We start from the raw sequence: 22,001 nt of genomic DNA on the forward strand, positions 1-22,001 counted from the left end.
TTTATTGAAGTGCCAGTTGGCTCCGCACTCACCCACTCTCCCACTTAGACCCCCACAGGCCTCTCCCTGGACCTGTCTTTAGGTCAGGTGGTCTAGTGGTGACCCAAGACAAGAGCACTAAACCCCCCTCTCCTTTCACAAAACCATGCATGCAAGCCGGTCCGCTGAATGTTCTGTGTTGCTCCGACGCTCATAGGAACTCTATGAGTGTCGGAGCAACGTAGAGCATTAGTACAAGGCTGGCGCTAAAAACCACTTGTGCAGTTTTGTAAAAGGAGGGATAAGTTATCTGCATGTGATAGTCTGAGGGCTCTACTTGATTGAATTTGTTTCTATTTTTGCTGGCTGTGTTTTGTTGCTAGTTGTACTTTTATTGATGTTCTTTCAATCAAAATAAAAGACAAAAAACACTAATAGGTTTAAAATGTTTATTTGCAATGCCTTAGGCCCATAAAATTGCATAAAATCATCTTTCTGCTATGAGCGGGGAGATGCAGGGAAGAAAATTAAGACAGCAGGGACAGAGATGAAAATGCAGGGAGGAGACGGGAATGAATCTTTGTCTCCATGTCACTCTCTGATGGGAACCATAAAGCAGCCAGGTAGACAGGCAGCAGCTAAACAGAATAGTAATGGAACAGCAGCCCAAGAAAGCCACTGCCAGCAACAGTACAAGCAACAAAAACAATTAGTTATCGGGAGGCAAACATGCAGCTGGACACATTTGCCCAACAGGGCAAGGCTAGCAAAGAGGTCATGGCTATTGCTATGGACAAATTGTGTTAGAAGTAGAACACTCGCTCTTAAGTATACACAGATCAGATGCATTACATCTCCGCACATAATCCTGGTTGCAGACACAGCCCGGCTTACACATCTTGTTGCAGATTCTTGTTTGATTCTTACAGGTCTCAGGGCAGCTCGTGACACAGGTAGTATAATGCATGTTCGATGAACAATTTGTATCTGAGGGAGAGAAGAGCAAGTGAAAATGAAAGGGAATGCCTAAAATTAAAAACTGCTTTAAACAGGATTGATAATGAACCTGGAGAAAGTTAGAGCTTTAGCAGGACTCCAGTGGAAGTTTCTTTACTTGATCTGAGGAAAGGTAGGTTAATTCTGGAAAGCTACTGAAGAAGGAGGTGATTGTAGAAGGTTTGCATGTTTAAAAGACACTATTGGCACACATATTTAAGTACCCCCAAATAGGGGGTAGAAAGGGGGTGCGTCTTATGAACCGAATACACTGCGCCCCCCCCACCCCGGTACCTGTTTTAGTGTTGGTCCAACGCGATCTCCAGGACGGCTGCCTGTGTCTTTAGAAGAGCGATGCAGCCCGCAGCCACCAGAAGCCTGAAGCCGCCCGCAGCCATCCGAAGCCTGAAACCATCTTCAGCCATCCGAAGCCTGAAACCGCCCAAAGCCTGAAGCTAAAAAAAGCCACCAGAAGCCCCCCCCATACCTTTTTTTAGTGTTGGTCCAGCATGGTCTCCAGGATGGCTGCCTGTGTCTTTAGAAGAGCAACGCAGGAGCATGACCTGTGCGTTTCCAGTCAGAAAGCGCACAGGTCATGCTGCTGCATCGCTCTTCTAAAGACACAGGCAACCGTCCTGGAGACCATGCTGGACCAACACTAAAAAAAGGTACAGGGGGGGCTTCTGGCATTTCAGGCGGCTGCGGGTGATTTTAGGCTTTGGGTGGCTGTGGGCGGCTGTGGGTGTCTTAGGACTTCTGATAGTTTCTGGCAGTTGTGGGCAACTTTGGGCGGCGGGCTGCGGGCTTACCAGCACCAGAAGCACCAGACCACCAGACGCACCAGAACACCAGAGGCACCTACATGTAGAGAAGTAAAAACCAAGAAGAAGACGATTCTGAACCAAATTTTTTTTTCTTGGTTCTTCCTCCTCTGCAGGTGGGTGCGTCTTATGGTCCAGTGCGTCTAATGGTCCAAAAATAACGATAATAATTTTAGAAAATGTGCTACTTATACATGTGTACAACAAGAACACTCAGATTTGAAGGGTTGTAAATTTTCAATTTCTCAAGAGAAAATGCTTAAACAAACCTCAACAACAAAAATCACTATTGGTGTTTATAGCTGCCCTGGGGCATCCATAGCTATCAACTGCTCAATTGGACCTGGGATATGGAAGAGTTGTTATGTTCATCTGTCCATTGTTCAAAACCACCTTAAAATAGTGGCAAGGGGGGAAAACATGCATAATCCCTGGCCTCTTATGGTACCTTATGGTTGGTTAAGTGCACAGGAGATAGGCCAGAAGAACATTATAAGGTAAAAAGAGGTTGAATAGGGCAAATAGAAATTCCCCCTTTACTAGTATATTCAGGATTCAACTTATAGGATGTATAGAGGTAGTCAGCTACTTAGAGAAATTCTCTGCCAACTCCCACAAAACTACTAACCAGAGAGAGACAAGCTGCTTCTCCCTATTCCAAACTACTCCCTTCCCCTTCTCACTCCAATTGCTATCTGTCTCTCTCTACACCAGGGGTGTCAAACTCATTTTCATAAGGGGCATAAATCTAAAACATAGGCTAAGTCACAGGCCAAATTTTTAATTAAGATACTTAGGGGTCCATTTATTAAGGTACGCTAACCAATTTAGCACGCGCTAAGGAGTAAATTCTCTATTAGTACGTTTAACTTAGGCGTGCTTTGGACGTCCGGTAAACGTAAATAACAATTAACTATATTTAGGCGTGAGATAGACGTCCCGCAAAAGCAAAATAGACGTCCCTCAAAATAGACGTGCGCAAAATAGACGCAGGTTTCTGAACCGTCTCTAATGGACCCGTGATAGACGTGAGTACGGGTTTGTTTTTTATTTGTTTTTTTTTAAAATTATACTTTATATATACTCTTTATTATCACACATTCAGCATTGATAAGTATAGGATGATGAAAAACATAACTAAAACACTGTATCAGAATTGTACAATTTACCATTAATACAAGGAAAAGAAATATGTTATGTTTCAAAGGAAAACTAGAAAATGAAACGTACCGAGTGGGTGTTGAACTTACATTATCAGTAATGGAAGGTGGGAACCAGTAGATGTGTGCTACACAGAAAGCTATACAGGAATGTCATACTCACCTCCTATTAGAAGTGGAAAGGATAGGACTTTGAACACCATATAGACTTTTTATAAACTTCGTTTAACTTCCACAAAGACTGGCAGGAAAGGCACCCTAAGTCATCCAATAAGCTTTCTCTCGATTTGCCAGAGACATTATTTCAGAGAGGATAGTTTAGAAGTGATATCTTGCTCCAAAGAACACTCTCCTGGTCTTAAAACATTCCTACTATCAGCTCATTCTTCACAACAAGAAACACAATCAAAACACAGATTCAACCTGAATGTGGCTTCCAGTTCACAGGAAGAGGAAATAGCAAGCAGCACAATGCTGATCTCATTGTGACATCATCAAGGTGCACCTGGAAGGTAGATATGCCACAAGTAAAAGACAAGCCGGGACTTGAACTCACAACCTACAGATGATCGAGATAGTGCTTTTACTTACTGACCTACACCTGTGTCTCTAATTCCTCTGTCATAGCATACCTTAGTAATGTGCTAAAGTATACTCTACTTAGCTATCATATCACAGTCAGTTGAGGCAAAAGACTGGTAGCTCAATGGTGTAAAGCACTGTTGTCACGGATGCAACACCCATATTCTTAAGTATGGTTCAATAAATGTAATACAGAGTCAAAATTATGCTGTTTATTTTATCAAACCCAAGCTCAACTTTTTAATGTATTGTGTATAGTCTCGCTAATGTGTTTGTGATGAAAATTAGATGTGATACGTGTATATATATAAACCCTAGCCACGCATGCGCACATACCTACGTGCTTCTCTGATCTCTGCTCTGTGATCAGTAGGTCTGTGGCCAGCAGGAGTGCAGATGCAGCAGCCAGGTGACTCCCCCCCTCCCTCCCTCCCTCCCTCACCACCAAAATCACCACCGCCAAAGCTTCCTCCTTCTGGCCAGCCGGGAGGAGGGCTCCGAGTTGCTGAAGACCCAGATCGCTCATAAATTAACCTTTTCATCTGAGGTGTGAGGCTGCGGTGACCTTGCTCCCCGGCTCACTAAGGTTTCATCTTAAGAAATTCAAATGCATTGTAGAAAATGCAAGTGACTATTCTGTGTCATCCTAGACACCCCTGCAACACCCCAACAACACACTCCTGCAGCATAAACCCCTCATGTTATAATCAAGTAAAAGACAAGCTGCGAGTTGAACTCATAACCTATGGATAACTGGTACAGCTTGTTTACTAACTGAGCTACCGAGCTACTTAACTGTAGCCCTAACCCTAACCATAAAGTAGCATCTGACATTATAGAAGCCGTTAGAATTTTGAAATCGTTTTGGACGTTCATTGGGTGTTCTTAGATCAAATATACCTGTAGATACTTGCAATGATTACCCCTTGTCAAAGCTTGTACCTAAAGCCATTTCTGGAGACTCCCATTCCCAAGTCCCCAACATAGCTCAGTGCTTAAAAGCACTGCATGTATGTTCCAAAGGTCAGGGGTTCAAGTCCTGACTAAGGTTACCAAAGACAGAATATTTTTTTTTCCACCCACCCAAACATGCATTATTTAATTTATAACGTCATTGTGTTTGGGGCAGGAGAAGTTTCAATAGGTTTACATGGTAAGCTTCTAAGCGTTCTGCTGTACATTTTTGTATAACAGCGATATCGGCGTCGTTGCGCATGTAATGAACTGTATTGATGTAGAGTATAGTAGCTGCTTCAAGTACGCCCATGAGGCATATATACGTCATCGATGTTTTTTTCTATACTTGTTCTTCATATGCAGTTATTTCCTATAAAATGGCAGCCAGGACACAGCCAAACCAGGCTCTTCCTACCAAACGAGCATCACTACTTTGTAGTGCCTGGCCATCACAGGTCATATCTGCAATTGAGAAACTCCTGGATTTGCCTGACCTGGTGGTATAACAGAAGAGCCTCATGTCCCAGGGAAGTGGAAAGGATAGGACTTTGAACACCATATAGACCTCATATAAACTTCGTTTAAGTTCCACAAAGACTGGTAGAAAAGGCACCTAAGTCATGCAATAAGCTTTCTTTCGATTTGCCAGAGACATTATTTCAGAGAGGTTGCTTGAAAGAAGACTCTCCTGGTCTTAAAACATTGCAACAATCAGCTCATTCTTCACAACAAGAAACAGAATCAAAACACTGATTCAACCTGAATGTGGCTTCCAGTTCACAGGAAGAGGAAGTAGCAAGCAGCACAATGCTGATCTCATTGTGACATCATCAAGGTGCACCTGGAAGGTAGATATGCCACAAGTAAAAGACAAGCCGGGACTTGAACTCACAACCTACAGATGATCGATATAGTGCTTTTACTCACTGACCTACACCTGTGTCTCTGGTTCCCCTGTCATAGCATACCTTAGTGATGTGCCAAGGTATAATCAGCTTAGCTATCATATCACAATTAGCTGACACAAAAAAGTGGTAGGTCAATGGTTTAAAGCACTGCTTTCACTGACTCGAAATCCATATTCTCAAGTATGGTTGAATACATAGTTCAAAAGTGCTGTCTTGATCACACACAAATTCAACTTTTCAAATGTTTTGTATCTGGTATTGCTAATGTGCTGTTTCAGATGAAAATGAGATGTGATTGGTCTGTATCTTGTAATTTTATTCAAATGAGTATTGTGTCAGCTGAAGGAGTTGAGGGTGTTAAAACCGAACTGTACTACTGAATGAATCTATTCCGTTTAGGCGCTTAACATTCGCCGTCCTATATGCTACAATAATGGCATTCCTTTGGTAAGTAATCACAACATCCTTAAGTGGTTTAAGATTTTTATTGTAGAATATTATGTCATTTCATTGACACTCAAAAGTCCAGAAAAGCGGTGTGAAATTGTAACACATGCAACTGCAGTTTGCTGAGATGGATCACAGCTACACCGGTATACAGAGTAAGCCACTCCTAGGTCCAAATCAACTCCCAGCCTACAGGAGGAAAGGGTACAATGTCAGTGCCTGTGAAATATTAAGATTTCCTCATGGTAGGGTAAGGCAGGATGTAGGAAAAAGACAGGAAAGTAAGGAGGTCAGAGAATAAAGGCCAGAGGTTTATGCCAGAGAAGCAAGGGAAATAAAAGCCATCCTCCTTGTTACAGAGTCCATATGTGAGCTAATAACCTACACACACTGGTTGGAATGTTGAAGGTTAGTAGAAGTGAGCACAAATGTCTCATACCTACCTATGCACAAGTATCAGGAATACGTCACAGGATCCGCCCGTATCACAGGAACAGCTTCACGATGAGATGCTAGCCACATGAGGAGGAGGAGGAGATCAGCTGGGCCCGAACACCTGCAAAGAGGGGAAGCATGTTAATACATTGGAAAAGTCCCCCACCTCAAACTGTTACAATACCTACAGTTATCCTATAGCTTCAGTTGAACTTGAAGTACCAGCATGGAGAAGGGAGGGGGGGGGTGCTAGTCTTATTCTACACAGAAACTTGTAGACCCATACCATCATTAACTCCTACAAGGTGTGGAAAGCTGAGCAGCATATAGGCTTCTGATAGCCATAGTTTTAACATTTTAGCAGTATAACTCATCCAATCTGCTTTCTCTGAGCTCCCAATATAGATGTCATTTATACCTAAAACTAAGGGGGTGTTCAATCAACACACATGCTAACCTAACACCAGCATGTGTCGATATACAATTTGTTGTTGGTAAAACAACAAAAAACCAAGAGGTCCTAAACTGCTAGCTCATACCAGGCCATCGAGAAGCACATTACGATGCCCTTGTATGGTGACGATGAAAGTCTTGGACATCCAACCTGCAACAAGAGTATGAAAGCTGTTAGCTATTTGACATGTGGGCAATTCATCATAAAGCCTGCTAATGGAATGATATACAGGAGCAACATAGTGAATGAGGCCAAAAACAAAGATAGCTTACCTATTATTCTACCTTTAATACTTGAGCTGCTACCAATAACTTCTTGCTTTGCTGGTCAGGGACATCTGAACTTTAACTTCAGCCTAGAGAAAGAGGCATCATCACATTCACTCACATGAGACAGAGACAGACAGAGAGAGAGAAGCTGTTTGGGGTTCACATAAATATACTCACCATTATCCCAAGAAATGGGCTCTTATTAGGTTGTCCCTGACCACCTGCCCTCTCCTACGCTCTTTTTGCTCAGATAGAGGCCTGCGTCTAGCTTGGATGTCCTCATCATCGTCACTGTCTTGGACCGGCTCAGGAGGGTCTGGCATCCGTCTTCTCAGCGCTAGGTTATGTAGCATGCAGCAGGCAACAAACATCCTGGACACCTTGTCGGGCCTGTACAGCAGTTGCCCTCCTGAGCGATGTAGACATCTAAAGCGGGACTTGAGCAACCCAAACGCACGTTCCACGATGGTCCTTGTGGTGTTCAGGGCCCGGTTATATCGCTCCTCCTCTGGCTGTTGGGGACGCACAATTGGGGTCATCAACCATGTCCTCAGGGGATAGGCACGATCACCTGCAAGGAGAAACAATATTAGAAAAGGGGCACATATCTGTTGTCCATTGTTCTGCATCACCTCCAAAGTTAGCCATGACCCTGTGGTAAAATGAGAGAAAGGCGGTTAATGTAGCAAAGCTTTATCTGCAGTAGTACGTTAACTCACCAACCAGCCATCCACCTTGGATTTCACCCCTCTGGAACCTGCCACCTAGGCCGGAGTGGGCCAGGATATAAGCGTCGTGGCAGGACCCTGGAAAGCTGGCACACACATCTGTCACCTCCATGGTAGCACTACAGACCACCTGCATGTTCATGGAATGATATGCCCTCCGGTTCCTAAATTGCCTTTCAGTTTCAGCAGGTGGTCTGAGTGCTACGTGTGTGCAGTCTATAGCTCCCAGGACAGAGGGGAAACGTGCCAGTTGAGCAAAACCCCTCATTGTGCGTCGCCGCTCTGCCTCACTCATCGGAAACTGGATATACATAGCAATACGCCTTAAAAAGACTTCCAAAAACTTATTGATTATCCTGGATACAGACGGTTGACTAATGCCAGCCCCAGCTCCCAGGGGCCTTTGGAAGGTTCCTGTAGCCAAAAACCCCAGGGCTGTAGTTACTTGTACATAAACTGGAAGGGAATGTCCCCTAAGAGTGGTGCGCTCCAAATCCACCTGCAGTTGCTCACAGAGATGAACTATGGTCTCCCGATTAAATCTAAAGAGACCAATACACCGCTCATCTGTCATATCAAGGAAGTTTGCCCTGGGCCTATATACCCTGGGGGCCTGGCGTCGGCGTCGGCCTGGGCCTCTGCCTCCAACCTGGCCACGCCCCAGGGCCACAGCCGGACCTCTTCCTCTACCTCTAACCTGCCCACGCCCCGGGGCCGGGGCCAGGGCCAGGGCTGGGGCCGGGGCCGCCACCAGACCCCTTCCTCTGCGCAGCAATCTATCATGGGCCACCACATGTAAGACAAACTCAAACTCATCAATCATCTCTCAAACCAATACCAGACCAAAGACACAACTGACAAGTACACAACAAAAGGGAGAAGATGGGGGAAAGGAGAAACAATACAATCACAGTACAAAGTCACACTATCACAAATCAACCACCAGAAGCACGAACGCACGGGAGTCTAAAGGAGACAAAATAATGATTTTTTAAAGATCCTTATATACTCTCGACGCCGATGTAGCGTCTGACGTCATAACCGTTACAATTTTGAAATCTGTTTGCACAGTCATTGGGTGTGCATAGATCAAATACACCTGTAAATACTTGCAATGATTACCCCTTCTCAAAGCTTGTACCTATAGCCATTTCTGGAGACTCCCATTCCCAAGTCCCCAACATAGCTCAGTGCTTAAAAGCACTGCTTGTATCTTCCCCAAAGGTCAGGGGTTCAAGTCCTGACTAAGGTTACCAAAGACATAATATGATTTTGTTTTTCCACCCACCCATGCATAGCTAAGCTAAAATATGTGAACCTCACTTCCCAATCTTCATTTATTTAATTTACAAATTGTCATTGTGTTTGGGGGAGGTGAAGTTTCATTAGGTTTACATGGTAAGCTTCTAAGCGTTCTGCTGTACTTTTTTGTATAACAGCTATATCGGCGTGGTTTAGGATGTAATCTATAGTGTTGATGTAGCGCGGAGCGGCTGCTGCAAGCACGCCCAAGCGGCACAAACACGTCATCGCGTTTTTATGCGTTGTGACATCATAGAATCGCCCGTTCTTCATACGCAGTTATTTCTCCTAAAATGGCTGCCAGGAGACAGCCAAACTTCACCACTGAAGACTCCAGGCTGCTGGCCAGGCTCTTTTTAGTGCATGAGCACCACTATTTCAGAGTGGCAGGCCATCGCAGGTCATACCTGCAGTTCAGGGACTCCTGGACCCGCCTGACCCGGCGCTACAATCGTAGAGCCTCCTGTCCCAGGGAAGTAAGTATTCCAAGTCAGGCCCTCACAAATAATCATGTAAAATGTAATGATGGAAACCTGTCTCAATCAAATTGTTCATGTTTTTGTGGGTAAATTTTGATTCCTTTTAAAAACTACAATTGTGCATAATAAATCTTTTACATTGAATACTGAAATTAAAGCACATCCCAAAGGAGCAGTAGTAGGATTTCAAATGACAAATTCAGCTCCTAGAAGGCATCTATTCCATTCACAACATGCACACAACTAATTTTTGGGTCACAAGCTTCACATTTGTAATCGAAACATCTTGACATCAACTTTCCCAAAGTGCTGCTATATCATTTCAAATACCTTAAACACTCCTGTATCAATCTGCTGGTCTAGGGAGATAGTGGCATGACGTTTAAAGTGACAGCGTCAGTACCCTGACGTCAGGGGTTTCAAGCCACGCTGCTCCTTCTGACCAAACTATTTTATTGCCCCTGCTGCATGATTGTAAGCTCACCAGGACATGCTGTAATGTGGGGCAGTGCTGATAGGCTACAGCCTCAGCACCCTGGGGTTGTGAGTTCAATCCCACCTCCTCCTTGTGATGCTGTCCATGTCACCTCACACCCCCCCTCCCCCCCCCCACTGTCCCAGGTACAGTAGAGAGATAGCGATGCCTCCAGCACAGAAAGGGGAAATGCTGGTGTACGTGAATAAATTCATGTAAAACATGTGGCAGAAGGGGGTGGAGGCAGACACCAAAGCGGATAGGGGCTCTTGGAGGGCAGTGTACTCCATTTTTTGTGCTTATAGAGGTCAATACTTAAGTAAACATGTTATGCCATAGTGCTAGATGGCACTCATCATATCCCTCCCTCTCTGTTCTTTCTTTCTCTCTATTATCCAGGTTGAGGATCTCAGGAAAAGGGGGCGACTGCTGAGGCGCCAGGAGCGGGCCTTCCTTGAGGGGGTGAGGGAGGAATTGCGTGCACAAGCCGGTGAGTAATGAGTCCAGTGTGTGTTTCTTTGTGATCAGCTTACCAGAATAAATAGATGAAAATGCTTGAGTAGCTGTAAACCATTCTTAATCATAAAATCTGCAGTAAAGCTGCTATTGTGATATCATGTCACAATGGCTTTATGGTGTTCTACTTGCCTCACTTACTTACGCTACATTTTGATGTTTACAGTGGAGTAGGTGCTTTGCATCCTGTTATTAGCATTTGAAGAAAATAACGTAGTAAATAATGTCATGTTCAAAAGTGTTGTGGACATATCTGACTGTATCCTATTTCTCTCTTGTCAAGCAGCAGCGCAGGCACCCCCTCAGGAGGCCCCGCAGGTGATGGAGGGAGCCCCACCCTGGTCCTCGGCAGAGGAGGAAGAGGAGATGGAGGAGGAAGAGGAGGAGATAGAGGAGGAGGAGGAGGCCTGGCAGCCCTCAGGACCGCCCACACCACCACTGCCCCCTGGACCTCCACCACTGCCCCCACCACTGCCCCCTGGACTGCCTGCCCCACCACTGCCCCCTGGACCCCCACCGCCTGCCCCACCACTACCTCCAGGACCACCACCACCATCCCCTGTTGGACCTTCCCCTTCCCCCACCCATAGCCCTTCCCCTCACTCTCCTGCCCTTCCTGTTCCCATCCCACCCCCTTTCCTTGCTGTTCCCCCCCAGGAGCAGCCCGACCAGCCTCAGGAGGGGGTGGCCAGGGAGATGGCGGCCTACTCTGCCATCTTGGAGGAGGTGCAGGTATTGAGAGGGTGTGTGGAGAGGATGGAACATGCCCTCTTGCGGCTGATAGCCGAAAGAGGGCATGGTGCCAGCAGCCATACACCCTCTCAATGACTGCACCTCTTCCGCCCCCCTCGCCTGAGGTAGCTCAAGCTGCTCTTGGGGGGCACCCACCCTCTTTCCCTGTGTTATGTGTATGTAAATAGTTATTTAAAAAAAAAGTTTTCCAAGTTTTAAAAAGTTTATATTTTAATAAAAAAGTTGGTTATGGTTTAAACTTTCCTGTGTGGTTTTAACCTTGTAGCATCAGAAGTTTAGTGGACAGAGTCCAAGGTAGATAGGGGTTCAGGAGGGACTGCTGAATGGGCCCTTTTCAATATAACAACAAGGTGACATATAGAAAGTTTGACAATCTTTATTGGGGTCTGTCATTCATTCTATTACCTGCTAGCCACTTTGATGTCAAATCATTGCAGAATCTAGGAAAAAAGTAAGTGAATGCAAGGGTATATGCAACTGTAGGTAGATGACAACATCTCAGCTATGATGTGCAAAGTAAGCCAGTCCCTGTTCCAAAGTAAATGGCTACATAAGGAAGAGACTATAAGTCACTGTGGTAGATATGTTGTTAACGAATAGGGTTACTGCTAGTATGAGTTGGCTCCACACCAGGAGAATCCAAATGAGACATGTGGGTTTTACTTCCTTTCACGGAAGGTGATGGAAGTAAAGGCCAGATACCTCAATCTATCCTCCTGGTTCTTGAGCTGCACTATTTTGGTAAAGCAGGTGTGGAAACCACAAAGATGCTCACAGCTGCACTGCTCTCAGTACTATAAAAACTCCATCTGACAATACTGCACTTGCCTGTCTAAGACACCTGAAAACAGAAAAGAGGAGAAGCTGGTTTACACAACGTTCACAAACAGGGGGGTTCAACCCCCAAGGTCCTCCCTTCCCTGAAGCAATGTGTTAACCTCATATATGTTGAGCTGCTTAGATGTCACCGTGGTATAGGTGTTAAGGCAATAACCTTAACTTGCTGATGGTGTGGGTTAGTATCACCTGTAATCCTCCACTGCTACTGTTTAGAACTCATGTGAGGGAATAGACTAACTGAAAACAAAAAGTTTGTGTGCATATAACAGCAGGAATGCGTGCCATGGTGTTCTATGAGGACAACATTATCAATTTACTATTGTTCCTGAAAGTCATTAAGGATACCTGTGTGAAGAGTGACTCAAGAGTAAGCAAATAAAGGTTACCATATATCATTCTCACCTACAACTGTTTGGCTAGGTGCAAACTGGTGTGCTGAGCTGCTGCTCTGGTCTGAAATGAAGAATAGAGAGAAACTGTTAACAAAGACCTATGTCTCCTAAATTAAACACTGAAGTTGTGGCAGAACACACACCTAGAAGTAACAGAGCTGCTAACATACCTTTAGAATCCTTATTAAATATGGCAGCCATTAGGCACTCATTAGGAGTTTTCCACCTGAACCATGTTGATTGGATATCCATTGAATGGCAGTGTTCCCCCCCCCCAACATACCCGACCTATTCTTATCAATGAGTTAGTACACAGAACCATTCCTCACCTGATTTTAATTTGCCTGTAATTAGATTCTACAAAGAATTAACTTTAACTCTGAGTAAACCCTCTCAGATGTATGAACACATCCATTTTACTTACATATCCATTTGTGTACCAGCAAAATATATACCAGCATGGTCTTTATCAGTCTTCTGAGTCATTTTTATCAGCCCTGTGGAATGGAGAGTAGGAGATATCAGAAATAAAATAACTAGTATAAACAATAGCACACAATGAAAGGCCATAAAGAGAAGTCACTTTTGGTTGGTTAGTTTCTTTAGTTCTATGATAGTTCAAAGTAGCTTACAAAATATCATTCTCACCTGGACTTACTATCTGAGCTGCTTCTAGAAAAGATAAAACCACATATTAGAATGGCCAGTATTAATGGCTCTGTGGAATAGAGGGAAATGGGAGGCAGAGATAGGGAAAGAAATGTAAAAGACTAAGACAGAGTAAAGTCTCAAACATCTGCATAAGCGATAGGATAGTATAGAAAGGAAACGCTGCTCACCTGGACCTTCTTATACTCATGCACGCCTATGTAGCGTGAGACGTCATCATGGTGGGAAAACTTTCTCTATGCCCATTGGGCGCCGTTCGGGTGCGGTTCCTTAGCCCGCTTCCTAACCATGCCCATCACACCTCATTGGGTGTTGTACAGGGGGTGTTTTTGAACGTGTTCTATAAGTAGCCTGAAAAGATGGCTACACCTTGCAACATGGCTTCAAAGCGAAAATCGAATTTCTTGCATGGAGAGTTGCAGATCCTTGTGGCCCAAGTTGGGGCCAACTATGATTCCCTCTTTGGGAGGGAAGCTGATAGGATTGGGATAGAAGGCCAGCATGCTATCTGGAGAAGAATCTGCAGTGACATAGATGCTGTACACCATCAGGGCCGTGATATAGAGGCTCTGAAAAAACGGTGGCGTGCCCTGCGGAGAGAGGTCCGGCGGAAGCAGGAACGAATTAATGCGCAGGGTCCTTGCGGCAACCTCCAGCTGACTGTCCTGGAGAGTGAGGTGATGGACATAGTGGGTCCTGGAATAGGTCCTGTTGTGGGAGCCATTGATACTTCCCTGGGGCACCAAGGTAAGATCACTTTACATAGAAGCCATTGACTTGTTGGTGTTTTTACTCATATTTTATATCTTTCTAAACTACAACAGTACTATACAACCAATGCAATTCATAGTAATATAATAAAAGCCATTGCCTGTTTTGATACTCTTGGAAGCCTAACATGTGGAATACGTTGCTAATGTTCCATATGTTAGCCTGCATAATACCTTGTAAATGACCAGATGTACAGTATTGTGACCTGTGATGCAATTCAAATGATGTTCTCAGATGTTACCGCTTTCAACTAATACCAATGTGTATTTTCTTGTCTTTTTGCAGAGGCGTCCCATCCTCCTTCTGCTGCTGATAGGGATGAAGGGGATGAGGAGGAGGAGGAGGAGGAAGCAGTGGCTGGAACATCATACGCCACCCCTCCTCCTCAGAACACTGATACACAAGCTGCACCGGCGCCCCCCCTTCATCCCCACGATGACAACAGGGCAGTAGAGGAGGGGGAAGAGTTGGAGGGGGAAGAAGAGGTGGATGAGGTTGGAGCCCTGGGGGAGGAAGATTTCCATCAGGGTGATGAGCTGGAGGCCCCCCCTGATGAGCTCCACCGTCAATTGGTGGAGGTGGGTGACCACATCCACCAGAGACAATCTTTGCTCATCAGGGAGGTGGCTGAGATAAAAGAAGCCACACATGTAATGAACCAGCACCTGGCCTCCCTGGTGGCCCAGCAGTCTGCAATCCTGGAAGAGCAGGCAGGGACTCGCCGGGCGCTGGAGAACATGTGTGGCATTCTTTCACACTTTCTCCCCCAGCTCATCACCCAGACTGCCTCCCATGGGGATCCTGGACCTCAATCCACCTCCCAGACCTCCTCCAGCCAGGCTCCCACCAGGCAAGGTTCCCCCCCGTCCACCCGTGGCCGGAGTCGAGGCCGTGGCCGGGGAAAGGGAAAAGGAAAGGACCCCCATTAGGACCCACTATGTCCTCTGAACACTCCCAGGCCAGTCATGCCGCATGGACCCTGGGGCTCCGCTGGACCTCCTCTGCATGTACACGCCACAGCCTCTATATCACGGTTCAGTCACTGCAGATCTTTCATCCAGATAGCATCCTGGCCTGAGTGCCAATCTTCATCAGCTTCAACTCCCATCGAGGGCATCATAGTTGGATAATAACTATTACACCCTTCCAAGGATCTGTAGCTCTCCAGGAGCCATGTTGCCGACTTCATCTTAAGGTGCAACCCGTTGCCATCTGTTGGCAGCCTGGACATTTGCCTGACTTCATCTTAAGGTGCAACCCGTTGCCATCTGTTGGCAGCCTGGACATTTGCCTGACTTCATCTTAAGGTGCAACCCGTTGCCATCTGTTGGCAGCCTGGACATTTGCCTGACTTCATCTTAAGGTGCAACCCGTTGCCATCTGTTGGCAGCCTGGACATTTGCCTGACTTCATCTTAAGGTGCAACCCGTTGCCATCTGTTGGCAGCCTGGACATTTGCCTGACTTCATCTTAAGGTGCAACCCGTTGCCATCTGTTGGCAGCCTGGACATTTGCCTGACTTCATCCTTGTCACAGGAAATGAAAAACTTTTTTCTTTGAACCAGGAAGCATTTAATTATTAATTGCACACAGCACAGCGGGTTCTCTGAAGAAGCCTCCTTGGCAAAACGCGTCTGAACCCTGCCGGACCATCGCTGTATGGACTTTTAAGTTAAGTTTGCTTGCACGTTTTGAAACTATATTTTTTGGAATCATTGAATACTCACCTATGTTATGGACATGCTAAACAGAATGAAGCACTTTCAATGACCAATCTCTTTAGGGGTTTGTTCCCCATCCTGAGTTTTTTGTATTCCATCCGTGGATTCTGACCACCATCTGAGTTAAATAAGGTATTAAATACTTCTTCAGGCTTGTTCCCTTTTGTTTTTTGTGGTTGCATCCTATATTATGCATATTTCCATCTATTATGTACAACAGCAAGTCAATGGATTTATGTTTTACAATAAAATCCATCAAATAAATGAAACATATATAGCTGACAGTGTGTTTGTGTTTCAGCTTATATTGTATTCGTTAGGTGCTTCCCAGAGCTACATTGCTGTATCATGTGGTTTACAGAGGTATGTCCCAACAGTGTCATGAACGACCACTAGGCCAGTTAAGGGTTTGAGGATACCCCTAATGGATATGCATCGTGGTAGATTTGATGGCTGACACCTCCATTAGATGCAGGTCTCTCATGCATGCTCATTAGCGCTATCCCTTACAATCCTCTTATCCCACCTTTCACAACCTAGCTCCCTATGCATCAACATCTGTCCCTCTCTTTTGTTATTTTCCTTGATGCATACCAGGGGAGGGGAGGAGAGGGCTGGAACCTACATGCCATCTCTCCATTCCACCTCAAAACCTAGTGTTACTCCCTAATCTCCTTCCATCCCCAGTGGCAACCTTTCACCCTTTCTGTTAGCAAATACCCTTGCATCCCTAATCTCTCCTTGCCTCCATGACATCCTCCACCTCTTGCTTTTATCTTTTCTCATTCAAGACTACTATCCAGCATATCTCTGCTCCCCCCTCCCCCAAGTCTGGCCATATCTAGACACCTCTCCTGCATTCAACTTAAGAATCTCATTAATATGTATCCCATCTGGTGCAGTAGCTGCCTTGGTTGATGACATATTTCCCATATTTAAACAAAGGTTCCCATCCATTCCACATGGAGTTAATTGAATGTTGTAGGCCCCCTCTGCTCTTTCTTTTTGGTGTACTCTGCTACTATGGAAAATGGAGGTGGGGCAGACAATGACATTATGAAAGCAGGGAGAGTGGTGGGTGTGGGCATCTGTGTGTAACCTGACCTGGCCCCTTCTTTTCCCTAACAATTTATTCCCCTCCACACTTAACACAAAATTTAAGTCCCCAACAATCCCTCACACCAACACCCAGAAAAATCCATAAACTAAGGAAATACAGATAATGGGGGTGGGGAGGAGTGTCAAAGGCAGAAGGGAGTATAAAGGAGAACAGGCAAGTCATAGCACAAAGTTTCATCATTGAGGAAACAGAACACCACAAACACCAACTCACATGAGGGGGTCTTACATAGGCAAAATGGCTGTGCCAAAGCTTTCTATATACTAAGCACGCCTAATTAGCGGCGGACGTCATAGAAACCGTTAGGATTCAAATCTAATTGGATGTGCATTGGATGTGGTTTTGCAATATACAGCTGTAGTGACGTTGTAGTCATTTCCTTCACATCTCTAAGCTCTATGTTCTAAACAAAGTTACCTCTATAGCTCTATGCCTTAAGGCATTGCTTTTTCATCGTCCATACATCAGGGGGTTCAAGTCTTGAGTAAGGTTAGCAAATAGGTTATATTCATTTCTCAGCCAGGACACCTGGTAACTCTTTAGCCTTGCCTTTACATATCAATATTTTGCTTCAGCTTTTATTATGTGCAGCCCATTGTCTAATAGTTAATGCAACCTGTTCTCTCTCATGCTGAACACCCTCCCCCCACCAAAAACATCCCCCCCTAACTGGATCATTCTTCAACACCTGTCCAAGCCCTCTGAAGTTTGATTTAACTCATAGAAATATGTATTAAAGAATTGCAGCACAAATAACGCCTAAACGGAACAGATTATTTACAGTCCTATATGCATTAGTACAGTGCTCAGAATGAAGATTAGCGTGTAAGAAAAACAGAGCTCCACCTCACATGCATTCAAGCACACTTGGGAATATGGGTTTGGGGCTCAGTGAAAGCAGCGCTTTTAGCCATTGAGCTAACACTCTTTTGTCTCAGCCTACTATGACATTATAGCTAAACTCCTTTTCCCTTAGCACTTCACTAAGATATGATATGACAAGGGAACGAGAGGAATTGGAGGTGTGGGTCAGTGAGGAAAGGCACTCTCTACCAATCGTGCGGCCTTTGAGGGTTCAAATCCCAGCCTGTATTTTACTTGTGGCGTATCAGCCTTCCAGGTGCACTTTGATGATGGTTTCCACTTCTTATAGGAGTTGAATATAACATTTCTCCATTTAAACATGGCATACGTTGTTAGTTTTGATCGTGGTAAAGTATACATTTCTGAAATGGTGAAGAAACAATAATATACAATGTCAGTAAGCGGTATAAGCAAATCCAAACTGCTATAAGCGCAAGAAAGCATTTGTAGCTCAACACGCTAATGCTCCTTTTCTGAGCTTTGCCATCTAAAACTCCCCGGTTTGACTCCCACCTTTGCTCATTTTAATAAGGTCCTAGTTTTTTCCTATTAGATCTTATAACATTTCCCTTTGCAAGATGACATTTGTGGATCGCCTGGTTAATGTGCTCTCATCACTGCTTAGGATGTCCGAGCCATGGTAAGTTGAAAATAGGTTTGCCTGCAAAGGGAAATGTTATAAGATCTAATAGGAAAAAACTAGGACCTTATTAAAATGAGCAAAGGTGGGAGTCAAACCGGGGAGTTTTAGATGGCAAAGCTCAGAAAAGGAGCATTAGCGTGTTGAGCTACAAATGCTTTCTTGCGCTTATAGCAGTTTGGATTTGCTTATACCGCTTACTGACGTTGTATATTATTGTTTCTTCACCATTTCAGAAATGTATACTTTACCACGATCAAAACTAACAACGTATGCCATGTTTAAATGGAGAAATGTTATATTCAACTCCTATAAGAAGTGGAAACCATCATCAAAGTGCACCTGGAAGGCTGATACGCCACAAGTAAAATACAGGCTGGGATTTGAACCCTCAAAGGCCGCACGATTGGTAGAGAGTGCCTTTCCTCACTGACCCACACCTCCAATTCCTCTCGTTCCCTTGTCATATCATATCTTAGTGAAGTGCTAAGGGAAAAGGAGTTTAGCTATAATGTCATAGTAGGCTGAGACAAAAGAGTGTTAGCTCAATGGCTAAAAGCGCTGCTTTCACTGAGCCCCAAACCCATATTCCCAAGTGTGCTTGAATGCATGTGAGGTGGAGCTCTGTTTTTCTTACACGCTAATCTTCATTCTGAGCACTGTACTAATGCATATAGGACTGTAAATAATCTGTTCCGTTTAGGCGTTATTTGTGCTGCAATTCTTTAATACATATTTCATATTTGTTTTCTACTTGAAAACGTTCCAAATCTTTAGGCATTCCTTTGCTTAAACTTATTTGAGTTCATCCTGATATGATACCTAATGAAGCACAGACAGCTCAGTCAAACAGCTGTAGCTCTATCAGTTAGGAGCCCAGCCTATGCTGCTAACATCCAGAGGTTGTGGGTTCAACACCCACCACGTCTTTTAATTGTGGCATATTACTTTGGAAGATGCAGATTGATGAGGTCACAATGAGGTCAGTTTTGTGCAACTGAACACCTCCATTTTGCAATGAGGGAAGCTGGAATGTTAAGGTGTGTATCTGTTTATTCTCTTTTTAAGTGCTGATAATGTGTGCTGGTTTTTCTTTGCTTTCAAAAGAGAGCCGATTGCAGTGCTGTTTGTTGAGACAAAAAAGGGGGTTGTAAAAGCCATGGGAATATTATATTATGGTTTGGGCTGAAATGTGGTTTGTTATCCATGCAATATAATGTGTTCCATTGTTATGGTGTCATTATATTTATTAGGACAGAGAAAAGATGAAAAATACCTATTGAAATTCACTATTGGAATTATTGATAAAAAATACAGCAGACGTCTGCCTCGCGTGTAACAAAGAGCCGCAATTACGATAGTTGAAACGGCATTGAAATCCAAGTTAGACCAGGGTTTCTTACGTCTACATAATTCACTAGAGTTAGACGCACGCGTTCGCCCAGGTAGCGCCTATCCAGCGTCCCCACTTGGCACGCCCATAGACCGCCCATAGACCGCCCACGTCCAGAGCTGCAGACGGGACTATGCTTTCGATAGACGTTAGTTCGTTATGTACTACCTAGGGACGTCTATGTGTCGTCCATTACCCAATTAACATTAATTAAGACCCTTAACTCCATGATTATTCACTTATATCCGACGTCCAAAGCACGCCTAAGTTAAACGCAGTAATAGAGAATTTAGGCCTAAATGTGCACCTTAATAAAAGGACCCCTTAGTCTTAGTAATAGAAGTATAGGGTTACAACCTGGTCATTATTCAAATCATGTTTCCCTTCCCTCCCTCTGTCTTTCATGCTGTCTTAGTGATGTCACATCCTGCTCTTGCTCCTGCTCCTGCTCCAGCTCACCATACCTAGACATAGTAACTGCAACAACTGTAAAGCTCTGTTTACTCATCTGTCCCCCCTATTCCTGACTCTCTCCAACTCATCACTCTCCAAATAGCTCAGCCATTTGTCTTCTCCTTTCTTCTTCTCCTTCCATCATTCAATTCTCCTCTATCCAGATCACTCCCACTGTCTTCGCGGAGAGAGTCCCCAGGAAAGAGATTTGGGAGTACTTGTAGACAAGTCAATGAAACGGTCCGCGGCAGCGAAAAGGGAAAACAGAGTGCTAGGAATGATTAAGAAGGGGATCACAAACAGATCTGAGAAGGTTATCATGCTGCTGTACCGGGCCATGGTATGCCCCCACTTGAAGTACTGCGCCCAACACTAGTCGCCGTACATGTAAAAGAAAATAGTACTACTCGAAAGGGTCCAGAAAAGAGCTGAAAAGAAAAATGGTTAAGGGTCTGGTGGAGTTGGCGTACAATGGGAGGCTAGAGAAACTGGGCATCTTCTCCCTTGAAATGAGAAGACTGAGAGGGGACATGTTCGAAAAATTCAAGATATTGAAGGGAATTGACTTAGTAGAGAAAGAGAGATTGTTTACCCTCTCCAAGGTGAAGAGAATGAGAGGGCACTTGCTAAAGTTAGAAGGGAAAAGATTCCGTACAAACGTAAGGAAGTTCTTCTTCACCCAGAGAGTGGTAGAAATCTGGAACGCTCTTCCGGAGGCTGTTATAGGGGAAAGCACCTATCAGGGATTCAAGAAAAGGTTGGATAGATAAGTTCCTACTGTAGGGGTCTGGAACCTATGGCTCGCGAGCTAGATGTGGCTCTTTTGATGGCTGCATCTGGCTCGCTGCCAACGTGACACTCTGACTTCCGGGGGCGGAGCCAAGGAGAGCGGCCGTACACACTATGAACTCCTCTGCTTCAATGGTGCTCCGTGCATGGTGTGGAAAAACAGAGGATTCGTAGCGCTTCTCTGTGAACATGAAAAGAGACCCATCCTAAGTTTTCACTGCATCCTACATCAGGAGGCACTTTGTGCTCAGATGTGTGGTGAGCAGCATGGTGAGGTGATGTCACTGGTCATTCAGGTGGTCAACTTTATTGTTGCCCGAGCTTTAAATTATCGCCAGTTTAAAACACTGCTGGATAAAGTTGGGAATAATTATCCTGGTCTGCTTCTGCATAGCAATATGCATTGGTTGTCAAGAGGGAAGGTGCTCAGCCGTTTCGCGGCTTGCCTGAGCGAAATCCGGACTTTTCTTAAAATGTCGAGCATCCTGAGTTAGCTAACACTGAGTGGCTCCTGAAGTTCTACTATCTCGTGGACATGACTGAACATCTGAACCAGCTCAATGTGAAAATGCAAGGGTTTGGAATTACAGTCTTATCCCTTCAACAAGCAGTGTTTGCATTTGAAAACAAGCTAGAACTCTTCATCGCAGACATTGGCGAGCAAACATAAGTGGGAAGAAATGAAAAAACTTCAACCCGCAGACCAGCTGATTGTCAAAACTTGGAACGTGCTTTCCGTCACATACCACACACTGCAGCGTGTGAGTATTGCTGTATTGACAATGTTTGGCTCTATGTGTTCATGTGAGCAGTCTTTCTCACATCTAAAGAACATTAAGACCAACCTACGATCACGTTTAACGGATGGAAGTCTCAACGCCTGCATGAAACTTAACCTCACCGTGTATCAACCAGACTACAAAGCCATCAGCAAAACCATGCAGCGCGAGAAGTTGCATTAATGGTAAGAAATACTTTATTCATCACTAGTCTTATAGCCTGTTACATTAACGGGTGCTAGAATATATGTATGTGTGTCTGTCTTTATTTCTTTCTCTCTCTCTCTTCTTAGCCGCTTTCTTTCTTTC

At 44.6% G+C, this 22,001-nt stretch overlaps 1 protein-coding gene across 1 annotated transcript in view; it reads right to left on the minus strand.

Annotated features, from left to right (window-relative positions):
* Nucleotides 1–423: 423 nt before the first annotated feature.
* LOC117361351 (venom serine protease inhibitor-like) overlaps nt 424–22,001 on the minus strand; it is a 63,503-nt gene continuing 41,925 nt past the window's right edge. The window contains exon 4 of the mRNA XM_033946550.1: nt 424–966. Coding sequence (XP_033802441.1) covers nt 767–966 — 200 coding nt within the window. The 3' untranslated portion in view covers nt 424–766. The remainder of the gene's footprint in view (nt 967–22,001) is intronic.

This window comes from Geotrypetes seraphini, chromosome 5 (genome assembly GCF_902459505.1).
Source record: "Geotrypetes seraphini chromosome 5, aGeoSer1.1, whole genome shotgun sequence".
Taxonomy (NCBI): Eukaryota; Metazoa; Chordata; class Amphibia; order Gymnophiona; family Dermophiidae; genus Geotrypetes; species Geotrypetes seraphini.